Raw genomic sequence first — 12219 nt, forward strand, 5'->3', positions numbered from 1 at the left:
ATTTGTCTCACAAAGCTCCATCTATTCTCTAATAAAGCCCTAATAAATACAACTAAAAGATAAATCTCGTAAAACCGACTCCCTTAACTCAACATTGTAACTGCACTTAGACGTGATTAAAAATTTAATTCGTTTTATTGTGGCAACAAAAACGGACTCATTCCGGTCCTGCTCAAGCCATAAATTTAATCGTGCTAATAACAACGTCTTACCGATTAAAATGTTTCCGGAAAGCGCCGCTGACCCAGTAAAGAGCGACAGGGTTGGCACAGGAATTTAGATAAGACAGACAGAAGCCTACGATTCTCAGGTAGTGCCAAAAGGCGTTGTATGCAGCGTTCGGGTTTGGATGGAAATAGAAAAATAACATGAACATGTGGGAGGGCAAAAAGCAGATTGCGAAGACCAACACGAAGATCAGGACGGTGATGGCGACTTTCTTCCGGGCGCGAATCTGCAAAAAAACATTTCTTACTGATATAAAAAGTTGATATTCTCATGTAATTTGATTCCCTGAACACGATGGTGACCTTGAAAATTCTCTAAAACCCCCAGTTTTTGAAATATATAAAAATTCAAGATAATCACAGTTTGAAAATAAAAATTTCTAAAATCTGTATTTTTGGCTCCATAATCTAGCACTTTGGTGGAGTTAATTAGTAACTTAAAAATAGCAATTTTTCCAAATTTGAATGCCATAGTACTAAAATTAGCACAGTTACAAATTTTAGTGTCTAATATATTTTTTTTTGGTTCAGTTTGAAAATAAAAATTTACAAAAATCTGTATTTTTGGATTCAAAATTTTGTATTTTGGTGGAGTCAATAAGCAACTCAAGAATAGCATTCTGTCCAAATTTGAAAGCCATAGCACTAAAATTAGCCAAGTTACGAATTTTATAATAAAATGTTAGATTTTTTTGGTACAGTTCGAAAATGAAAATTTTTAAATTCTGTATTTTTTACTCTAAAATTTAGCACTTTGGTGGAGTTAACTAGTAAGTTAGAAATAGCAATCTGTCCAAATATGAATGCCATAGTACTAAAATTAGAAAAGTTACGAATTTTAGTGTAAAAAGTTGCCTTTATGGTTTTGTTCGAAAATAAAAATTTTTAAAATCTGTATTTTTTGCTCCCAAATCTTGCACTTTGGTGGAGTTAATTAGCAACTCAAAAATAGCATTCTGTCCAAATTTGAAAGCCATAGCGCTAAAATTAGCAAAGTTACGAATTTTATAGTAAAATGTTGGATTTTTTTGGTACAGTTCGAAAATAAAAATTTTTAAAATCTGTATTTTTGGCTCTAAAATTTTGTGCTTTGGTGAAATTAATAAGCAACCTAAAAATAGCATTTTGTCCAAATTTGAAAGCCAGAGCACTAAAATTAGCAAAGTTACGAATTTTATAGTAAAATGTTGGATTTTTTTAGTACAGTTCAAAAATGAAAATTTTTAAAATCTGTATTTTTTACTCTAAAATTTAGCACCTTGGTGGAGTTAATTAGTAAGTTAGAAATAGCAATCTGTCCAAATTTGAATGCCATAGTATTAAAATTAGAAAAGTTACGAATTTTTGTGTAAAATGTTGGACCTTTTTGGTTTTGTTCGAAAATAAAAATTCCTAAAATCTGTATGTTTTACTCCCAAATCTTGCACTTTGGTGGAGTTAATAAGCAACTCAAAAAAGCATTCTGTCCAAATTTGAAAGCCATAGCACTAAAATTAGCAAAGTTACGAATTTTTTAGTAAAATGTTGGATTTTTTAGTACAGTTCGAAAATAAAAATTTTTAAAATCTGTATTTTTGGCTCTAAAATTTTGTACTTTGGTGAAATTAATAAGCAACCTAAAAATAGCATTTTGTCCAAATTTGAAAACCATAGCACTAAAATTAGCAAAGTTACGAATTTTATAGTAAAATGTTGGATTTTTTTAGTACAGTTCAAAAATGAAAATTTTTAAAATTTGTATTTTTTACTCTAAAATTTAGCACCTTGGTGGAGTTAATTAGTAAGTTAGAAATAGCAATCTGTCCAAATTTGAATGCCATACTATTAAAATTAGAAAAACTACGAATTTTAGTGTAAAAAGTTGGACCTTTTTGGTTTTGTTCGAAAATAAAAATTTTTAAAATCTGTATTTTTGGCTCTAAAATTTTGTACTTTGGTGAAATTAATAAGCAACCTAAAAATAGCATTCTGTCCAAATTTGAAAGCCATAGCACTAAAATTAGCAAAGTTACGAATTTTATAGTAAAATGTTGGATTTTTTTAGTACAGTTCAAAAATGAAAATTTTTAAAATTTGTATTTTTTACTCTAAAATTTAGCACCTTGGTGGAGTTAATTAGTAAGTTAGAAATAGCAATCTGTCCAAATTTGAATGCCATACTATTAAAATTAGAAAAACTACGAATTTTAGTGTAAAAAGTTGGACCTTTTTGGTTTTGTTCGAAAATAAAAATTTTTAAAATCTGTATTTTTTGCTCCAAAATTTTGAACTTTGGTAGAGTTAATAAGCAACTCAAAAATAGCATTCTGTCCAAATTTGAAAGCCATAGCACTAAAGTTAGCAAAGTTACGAATTTTATAGTAAAATGTTGGATTTTTTTGGTACAGTTCGAAAATGAAAATTCTTAAAATCTGTATTTTTGGCTCAAAAATTTTGTACTTTGGTGGAGTCAATTAGCAACTTAAAAATACCATTCTGTCCAAATTTAAATGCAATAGCACTAAAATTAGAAAAGCAACGAATTTTAGTGTAAAAAGTTGGACCTTTTTGGTTTTGTTCGAAAATAAAAATTTTTAAAATCTGTATTTTTTACTATAACATTTTGTACTTTGGTGAAGTCAATAAGGAACTCAAAAATAGCATTCTGTCCAAATTTGAAAGCCATAGCATACACATTAGCAAAGTTACGAATTTTATAGTAAAATGTTGGATTTTTTTGGTACAGTTTGAAGCTGAAAATTTCTAAAATCTGTATTTTTGACTCCATAATTTAGCAGTTTGGTGGAGTTAATTAGTAAGTTAAAAATAGCAATCTGTCCAAATTTGAATGCCATAGCACTGAAATTAGCACAGTCACGAGTTTTAGTGTAAAATGTTGATTTTTTTAGTTGAGTTTGAAAATAAAAAGCAGTTTAGCAGTTTTTTCATATATGAAAAACTAGACGTCCTAGAAAAATTTCAAGGTCACCATCGTGTTCTTCAATCAAAATTAACTTTTATTTAGTCTGCCAGTGAAATTGATAGAGAAATGAGTCATTTTTGCTTTTTAATTGGCATTCTGGTGCAATGCTGTTAAACTCGTTTGAAAATTTACGATTTTGGGCATAAATACTCCATGAAAATTGAACATATTATGTAACAATTATTGCAGGCGAGCTTATTTGCATTGCAGCTATAAATTTAATGTTGGGGCTAAATTTCGTTTGTTTAAAATAAACAGGCCCGTAATGAGTTAATGTTGACATTATTAAAAGTAAATAAAAGTTAAATCGGCGCTTTCACCCTTTAATAAACTTGTAATAATAAAGATAACTTTTTCATCCCGTCATAAACACATGAGGGTGAATTTATTTTTGCACCTTGGCCTAATAAACAAAACCGAGGATTTAATTTAGCGTGGGTGTTGTTTACCTGATGAAAACCCTCCGTTCATTGTTTGAGTTTCGAACCCATCCGTATCATTTTTCCACTTTATCTCTCTCTGCAAAGCCCTCTAAAAATTGTTTCGTTTTATCTCAGAACCGATTCCATTTCATTCACGTTACAATAGACCCATTTCGGTGATCAAACGAATCGATACTTATGATAAGAATCTGATCCAACTAATCCACTAACCTGTCGCTGCGTCCCTTGCACTTCTCCAGGAACGTTCCTTGTGCTGACTATTAAATGGTTGGCCATATTTAGATAGAAAATTGCGATGACTGTCAAGGGGATGATGTACAAGATGAGGAAACGCAAGAGGACCATGACTTGAGGGTATTTGTTGTTCAACCAATGAGTGGGGAAAGGGTAGCAGACTATGAATTGGCCTTCGATGTCTTTTAAGTGAGAGCCGATGGCGGCGGGGACGGCGCAGAGGATCGCCAGGATCCAGATCGAAATTGCTATACACAGGGTGATGCGTGTTGCTTTTCTGCCCCCACCTGGGAAAAAAAATTGACGGATTAATCACGTGTCGGTTGAGAGGAGGAAAAACATCAATCGTTTGGGGGATGGTCAAATTAAAACTGGTCTCTGGGAAGCTTTTAGTTTTATAATCCAGGCGAGTGTTCTTTTATTGGGTAATTAAAAAGGGGGAAATTTAAAGAAAATAAACATGCAGCGCTAGCTAGAACAAGAGATCATTATGACTTTATGATAATATTATTAAATCTCGAGAACACTTCAAAGACGAGCGCTGGAATATCGTGAGGTAACTCTAATGCACTTGCTTGGAGTGTTGCAAGATTGTAGACCCTGTAATTGGATGCTGCAGAAATTTTATATTTATTTAAAGTCGGTTCTGGGAGGATCAAACCCCAGGACAAAAAAGTGCGGTTTTGCGGCGCCACCAAAAAGTCATTAGTAACTCTCTGGATTATTGTGACAAAGAAGCCAATTTTAGGCATTAAACATAAAACTAGGAGTTCGGGAATCTGTCTCAACTTCCGTGGTAACATGAGTCCCGCCAATTTGAATTTCAAATTTTAATATATGAACTCCTCGCTTCCGTCTCCGCGCAAAAACTTATCCTACTCACTAGTGGTATGAAATTTCTTGAGCGGATCAACTATGGCGAAAAATCGATCGGCCGACAATGCAGTAAGTGTGAATACAGACACTCCAATGGAAATATCCTTTGCAGTTTCGGAGACTTTGCAGATTAGTTCACCCCATGGCCACGATTCGACCGTGTAAATTATCGAAGTGAAAGGAACACTCGTCACTATAACGAGAAGATCTGCCAAAGCCAACGAAAGAATGTATCTGGAAATAAAGAGAAAAAAATGTAATTTTTCATTGATCTGACGGGAGAGACGTTAAGACACGTTTTTCTGTGCCGTCAGATTTATGAAACATGAAACGCTTCTTGGTGCAAATATCGGGTTCTTTCGATGTGTTTTTATTAAGGCATTCAATATTGGCAAAATAGACACAACAATTTCAAACGCTCGGAATATTTGACATAAGGCTGATTTTTTGTGTGGACGTACCTTATCAAATTTGTCACATACTGTTGAAAAATAAAACAACTTTATCCAAAATGCACTAATAAAGTGATCTTTATTCACTCATTTGAGATAGATAAAGTACTCTATTACTCTCCAGAGACCATACAGAAAATTAGGCTGCATTTCCATGACTACAACGCAGGCATAGCTTTCTAAATGGTAAAAATTTGTCACTGCTGTCACTTCTGTCAATTTTTTTAATGCTTTAGTTGCAACCAACAGAGGCTTTGGATAAAATCTAGTATTATATTCGAGTGTAAGGGCAAATTATTCACTCCAAAAATCTTATTACACTCTTATATGTATAATAAATATCTATTTTCACGCAAAATAAAACTAATTAATTAACTAACTAAGTAATTTTTTTAGTTTTGATGGCAAAACAATGAAATTGGGCGAGATTACTACTTATGACTAGTTTATTGTTTGATCCAAATTTCTAATTTTTTGAGCAACAGAGACAAATTTTAAAAATTTTCATTTTCAAGACGAACCAAAATTTTTTAATATTTTCTATTCGAAACTGTAATTTTTGCAATTTTGATGGCAGGACAATGAAATTTAGAGAGATTACTATTTAAGACCAGTTTATTGCTTGTTTTAAATTTCAAATTTTTTGAGCAACAGTGACGGATTTTAAAAATTTTCATTTTCAAGACGAACCAAAAATTTCCAATATTTTCTATTCGGACCTGTAATTTGTGCAATTTCGATGGCAGGACAATGAAATTTGGAGAGATTACTATTTAAGATCAGTTTATTGTCCGTTTGAAATTTAAAATTTTTCTAACAGAGACGGACTTTAAAAATTTTCATTTTCAAGACGAACCAAAATTTTTCAATATTTTCTATTCGAAACTGTAATTTTTGCAATTTTGATGGCAAAACAATAAAATTTAGAGAGATTACTATTTATGACTAGTTTATTGTCCGTTTCAAATTTCAAATTTTTCTAACAACATAGACGAATTTTAAAAATTTTCATTTTCAAGACAAACCAAAATTTTTCTATATTTTCTATTCAAAACTGTAATTTTTGCAATTTTGATGGCAAGACAATAAAATTTGGAGAGATTACTATTTATGACTAGTTTATTGTTTGTTCTAAATTTCAGTTTTTTTGAGCAACAGGGACGGCTTTTAAAAATTTTCATTTTCAAGATGAACCAAAATTTTTCAATATTTTCTATTCGGACCGGTAATTTGTGCAATTTTGATGGCAAGACAATAAAATTTGGAGAGATTACTATTTATGACTAGTTTATTGTCCGTTTCAAATTTCAAATTTTTCTAACAACAGAGACGAATTTTAAAAATTTTCATTTTTAAGACAAACCAAAATTTTTCAATAATTTCTATTAGAAACTGTAATTATTGCAATTTTGATGGCAGGACAATAAAATTTAAAGAGATTACTATTTATGACTAGTTTATTGTCTGTTACAAATTTCAAATTTTTTGAGCAACAGGGACGGATTTTAAAAATTTTCATTTTCAAGACGAACCAAAAATTTCCAATATTTTCTATTCGAAACTGTAATTTTTGCAATTTTAATGGCAGGACAATAAAATTTGGAGAGATTAATATTTATGACTAGTTTATTGTTTGTTCCAAATTTCAATTTTTTTCAGCAACAGGGGCGGATTTTAGAAATTTTCATTTTCAAGATGAACCAAAAATTTTATTATTTGGACCCATAATTTTTGTAGTTTTGATGGCAAGACAATGAAATTTGCAGAGATTACTATTTAAGAGCAGTTTATTGTTTATTTTAAATTTCAAATTTTTTGAGAAACAGAGACGGATTTTAAAATATTTCATTTTCAAGACGAACCAAAGTTCTTCAAAATTTGGTATTCAAAACTGTAATTTTTGCAATTTTGATGGCAAAACAATGATATTTGGAGAATTTACTACTTATAATTCGTTTATTATCTGTTCCAAATTTCAAATTTTTTGAGCCACAGGGACGGATTTTAGAAATTTTCATTTTTAAGACCAACCAAAAATTTCCAATATTTTCTAGTCGGACCTGTAATTTGTGCAATTTTGATGGCAAGACAATGAAATTTTGAGAGATTACTATTTAAAACCAATTTATTGTCTGTTTTAAATTTCAAATTTTTGGAAGAAGAGGGACGGAATTTAAAATATTTTATTTTCAAGACGAACCAAAATTTTTCAATATTTTGTGTTCTAAACTGTAATTTGTGCAATTTTGATAGCAGAACAATGAAATTTGGAGAGATTTATTTAGTATTTATGACTAGTCTACTATCTGTTCCAAATTTGAAATTTTTTTAGCAACAGAGACGGACTTTAGAAATTTTGTTATAAAAAAAAACTACAATTTTCATAATAGGTTCTTTTGCCGTCGGAATCACTTGTGACGAAATATTTGCAAAGAATTGTTTTCTTTGACATTCACCATCGCGTAACTTTTTTAGCACCACACCTATCAATGGAGACTTTTGACAATTTGTTTAGAACAACAAAATGAAGGTCCACACAAAAAATCAGCTTGATGCGAATTATTCCGAGGTTCATATTTATTTTGCCTAGACTATCAAATAGAATTATTTCGAAATTAAACTTACGTGTTGGGAACATTTCTCATCGTTCGATGTCTCAGGAAGATGACCACCAGCGTTCCATTGCCCAAGACGCCCACAATGAAAATAACAAGGAACAAAACTGGGATAAAATACGTTTCTGGTCGCTCGCTGTACGGAATGTAATCATCAGGTATGCTCGACAGATTCTTCTGCGTTTGATTGCTGTCATTACTTGCAAGTAAGTTGTAATTTAACATGATCGTGTCATTCTGGGGGATCGTGAAATTCATTCTTGTCGTTTTTGGGGCTTCAGCTCACGTTATAGTGTCCATTGGCATGGTCTGTAACAAAATCAAAAGCACTCAATTATTTTCGCGGTGACAAAAGCACGACACTGCCATAAATCGCGACGTTATGGAGATGTACTGGAAAATTCCCGCGGAAAAAATTGCAAATATGCCAGCAATTAATCAATGTCAGGTTATTTTATTGCAGACAGTGCTTGATTGGGTAAATATTTTGTCTCAGTGTTGGTTCAAGTGGTTTTCCGGTCAAAAATAAATTTTCACAGGGTCAAAATTCGACCCTCGTTAATCACACCCTCGAACTTTAAATTACATTAGCAAATACCATTTGTGAGCCACTGGTCTGTCGCAAAATTATTGGTTTAACAACAGATGGCGGCGATTCCAATTTATTTTTATCATATTTAGACGATCCCGGCGACAATTTCAGATTTGCATTCGATTTTCAGTTAAAAAATCCATCAATCTAAACCTGCGAATGACTCCACGTTAAGAGATAAAATGGGCCGTGAAAGAGCGTGTATTCAGCTTTTAGCTAACACCTAAAAGGCTGTTTAGATTGACGACAATCAATCAATAAGCGCCGTCACTTTATTCACTGATTTGTGTGATTGCGCGTAAATCTTCGATGCTGGTAAATTCAGGTTTACTCAAGTTAATCAATTCGTTGGAATTTATTTCATTTTTCTGCTAATTATTTCTCGGCCACGTTTCATCCGCCATGGCGTCCTCGGCATACAAATTCGCACTCTTATCGCTGCTATGGAAAATAATTTAGCGAGATCTTGTCTAAATTAAATCTCTTCTATGATCCCAGTTAATTTCCGTTCAAGATTAACCTAGTTTTTGGATTGCAAGACAAGTGAGCAAATAACAGCCACGTCGGTTAATATAAACTAAAAACTCGAAAGCTTTATTAAAAAGAAGAAGACTAATTGAGACGTCTGCAAGCAATAAATCGCCGTGAAAGTAACAAATCGATGATGGTTTGCGTTCTTCAGCAAGTGTCAGAAGCAACGCATTGTTAACTCAAGAGTTATTACAAGCTGGTGTACGATCTATTTATTCTTCGGCGCTTTTTGGTCTTAAATTGTTTTTATGTTGAACGCTAAGCTCTTGTAATAAATGAATGAGATTATAAGCGCTAACCCGGCGCATCCACCATTCTTGCGTTGTTTTACTACCATATAAAAAAGAATAATGGCGGTATTAATCGCGGATTTGTGCAAAAAAATTGTTAAACAAGACCAAATTACACTTCTTGTACCCGCTAAGCCAACACTTGTTCGGACATTGCAATGTAGATAAAAACCCGATTTACACTTGCCATCAATTACCACAATATGTTTCTGCTTTTGACGCGCAATTGATGTTGGTTCATTAAGTGTTATCAATTTAACGGATGATCCCGGTTTTGCCATCAATAATTTCCTGTCACGTGCTAAAATTCTTGCACGGTACAAATTGTTGTAACCCACATTGCGATTTGTTTCGTTCGCTGGATATCCGAAACTTGTTCTAAACTTAATAAAAACTTGCGACGCGCTGTGTATTAAACTGTTTAAAAACGATCTCGGGAGGTTTATGTATTCATGTCGCGGAGTTAAATTTCTACAATCGATAAATTCGCAGCTAAATGACAAACTTAGTATCAGATTTGAACACGCAATTTAACTTTTACTTCTCACAACTACCCTTGGGGCGCGAACGTAATCTGGATTGTCTAAAAGTATGAGTTATTATTTCAGTTTCGCACTCAACACCATTTCGTATTTTTTATGCAAATTTTCAGTTTCAAGACGAACCAAAAATTTCTGTTTGGACCTGTAATTTTTGCAATTTTGATGGCACAACAATGAAATTTGGAGAGATTACTATTTATAACAAGTTTATTGTCTGTTCCAAATTTAAAATTATTTAAGCAACAGAGACAGATTTTAGAAATTTTCATTTTCAAAACAAATTAAAAAAAATACCAATATTTTCTATTCAGACCTCTAATTTTTGTAGTTTTAATGACAAGACAATGAAATTTACAGAGATTACTAATTATGACTTGTTAATTGTCTGTTCTAAAGTTTAAATTTTTTGAGCAACAGAGACGGATTTTAGAAATTTTCATTTTCATGGCGAATAAAAATTTTCTATTCGGACCTGTAATTTTTGCAATTTTTATGGCAAGACAATAAAATTTGGAGATATTACTATTTAAGACTAGTTATTGTCTGTTCCAAATTTCAAATTTTTTGAGCAAGAGGAACGGATCTTAGAAATTTTCATTTTCAAGACGAACCCAAAATTTCCAAAATTTTCTATTCGGACTTGTAATTTTTGCAATTTTTATGGCAGGAGAATGAAATTTGGAGAAATTATTAATTATATCAAGTTTATTGTTTGTTCCAAAAATCAAATTTTTTGAGCAACAGAGAAGGATTTTAAAAATTTTCATTATCAATCATCCGAGATATTTGCAAAGTATTGTTTTCTTTGACATTTACCACCCCGTAACTTTTTTAGAAGCACACCTAATCGATGGGGATTAACAATTTGTTTAGAACAATAAATTAAAGGTCCACACAAAAAATCAGCCTTATGCGAATTATTTCGAGTTTCATGTTTATTTTGCCTGGACAAAAACTGATATTGTCCTTTTGAGACTTCTGTCAATTGGCATTTTACGCTCAGATGACTTCTTTATGCAAATTTCGTCTCGACATACACGTGCGTATTTAACCATCCTTTTAATTTTGCCCCAATAAATCACACTCCCTCTTCCGCTCACTTAATTAACCCGTTTTCCACTTAATTAACGCCATTGCATAAATATGAAACGTGAATCTCTGATTATTGGCCTAATTTCTAACTATTCATTCTAGTTAGCACAATCTGCCTCTATATGGTCATACCATTATATCCTTTTGTAATTTATTGATCTAACATGAATAACTAGTTTTGCCAAGTAAATTAGCGTCATAGTTGTAGTATCATGTTTGCTGTGTCAAATGCAATTATTATTCATGAAGTGACTTTCTTTTTAGCCAAACTATAGATTGAATTAACTCGCATTTTAATGAACAAGATTAAACTGGCTTGACCGCAGCTAAATCAATATGTTTTAGTGACAAGTCTCCAGGGATGCGCATATTTAGGGCCGTTCACAATTAAATTAAATATTGCTGGTTTTACTGCAAGAGAATTTTCTTTCTCACTATTTTATTTTTTTTAACACGCTTCATTATAAAGTCAACAATTACCTTTATATCGTAAGTTGGTGTTAAATACCAACGAGTTTCTCTTTGTGGCGCTTTTAGCACCTCCTCTCTAAGTGTGCCACAAGACTGATTTAAATGAGGAAAATCACGCTGGTAAGGATTCAAGTCTGTGTTTTTGCGACAAAAACTTGGACCGTCTTGAATGAAATTGGGTTTTTCCTTTAGATCTCATCAAGTATTTGACAAACTCTCCAGTTTCAATTGATTCTCGACACAATTACGGCGATAAAGCCGCACAACGGACGTATTTGCAATTTAATTTTATACAGGGAAGCAGGACGTTTGTGATTGATCCTTTTGGAATCGATGCGTGTTGGAATTAATTTCAATGTAGATTTGATTGCATTGTAACGGGATATAGGTACTAATTACGACCCATTGATACTAAGATAGATGAAAGCGGTGAAAAGCGAATTTACAAACAAAACTTTCACGAGGAAGCCTTTTAGTCAAGTTGAAATTAAACGGATTTGTTTTCTGGGGAATTTTGTGTGGAAATGTTGTTGTTACGAAAGATGTGACGAGGAACTCTTGCTTTTTATATTCTCGTTAACATTAATTTACGGACGAATAAAAAACTTAAATATTTACTCAGTCGGTTCATTTTTGACACCGGTGAAGTTGCAGGCCAACTAATAAACATTGCCAACAGCAAATCTCCTTTAATAACTTCTTTGTTCCAACATAAAAACAGTCCATTTATAAGAACCTCCGGGGATTCCTCAAGATTAAACCGGAAAGACAAACGTTCCTCGCTCTCTCTTAATCTCGAAAAACTAAACAAATTTTATTTCGAGCGGCTCCAACCAGAAAAACCAACTTGTTTACATTGGTTGACACTGACGGACAAATTACAGAATCTGAA

General features: G+C 32.3%; 1 protein-coding gene across 2 annotated transcripts in view; it reads right to left on the bottom strand.

Annotated features, from left to right (window-relative positions):
- CCHa1-R (CCHamide-1 receptor) overlaps positions 1-12219 on the bottom strand; it is a 36539-nt gene that overhangs the window by 2484 nt on the left and 21836 nt on the right. For both annotated transcript variants that reach the window (XM_088041426.1, XM_088041425.1), the window contains exons 2-5: positions 7820-8118; positions 4750-4976; positions 3843-4153; positions 213-454 (exon numbers count right to left, since the gene is read on the bottom strand). In XM_088041426.1, the coding sequence (XP_087897552.1) occupies positions 213-454; positions 3843-4153; positions 4750-4976; positions 7820-8067 (1028 nt within the window). In that variant the 5' untranslated portion in view covers positions 8068-8118. The remainder of the gene's footprint in view (positions 1-212; positions 455-3842; positions 4154-4749; positions 4977-7819; positions 8119-12219) is intronic.

Source organism: Gnatocerus cornutus, chromosome 7 (assembly GCF_029298725.1).
Source record: "Gnatocerus cornutus isolate USDA-ARS CGAHR chromosome 7, icGnaCorn1.1, whole genome shotgun sequence".
NCBI lineage: Eukaryota > Metazoa > Arthropoda > Insecta > Coleoptera > Tenebrionidae > Gnatocerus > Gnatocerus cornutus.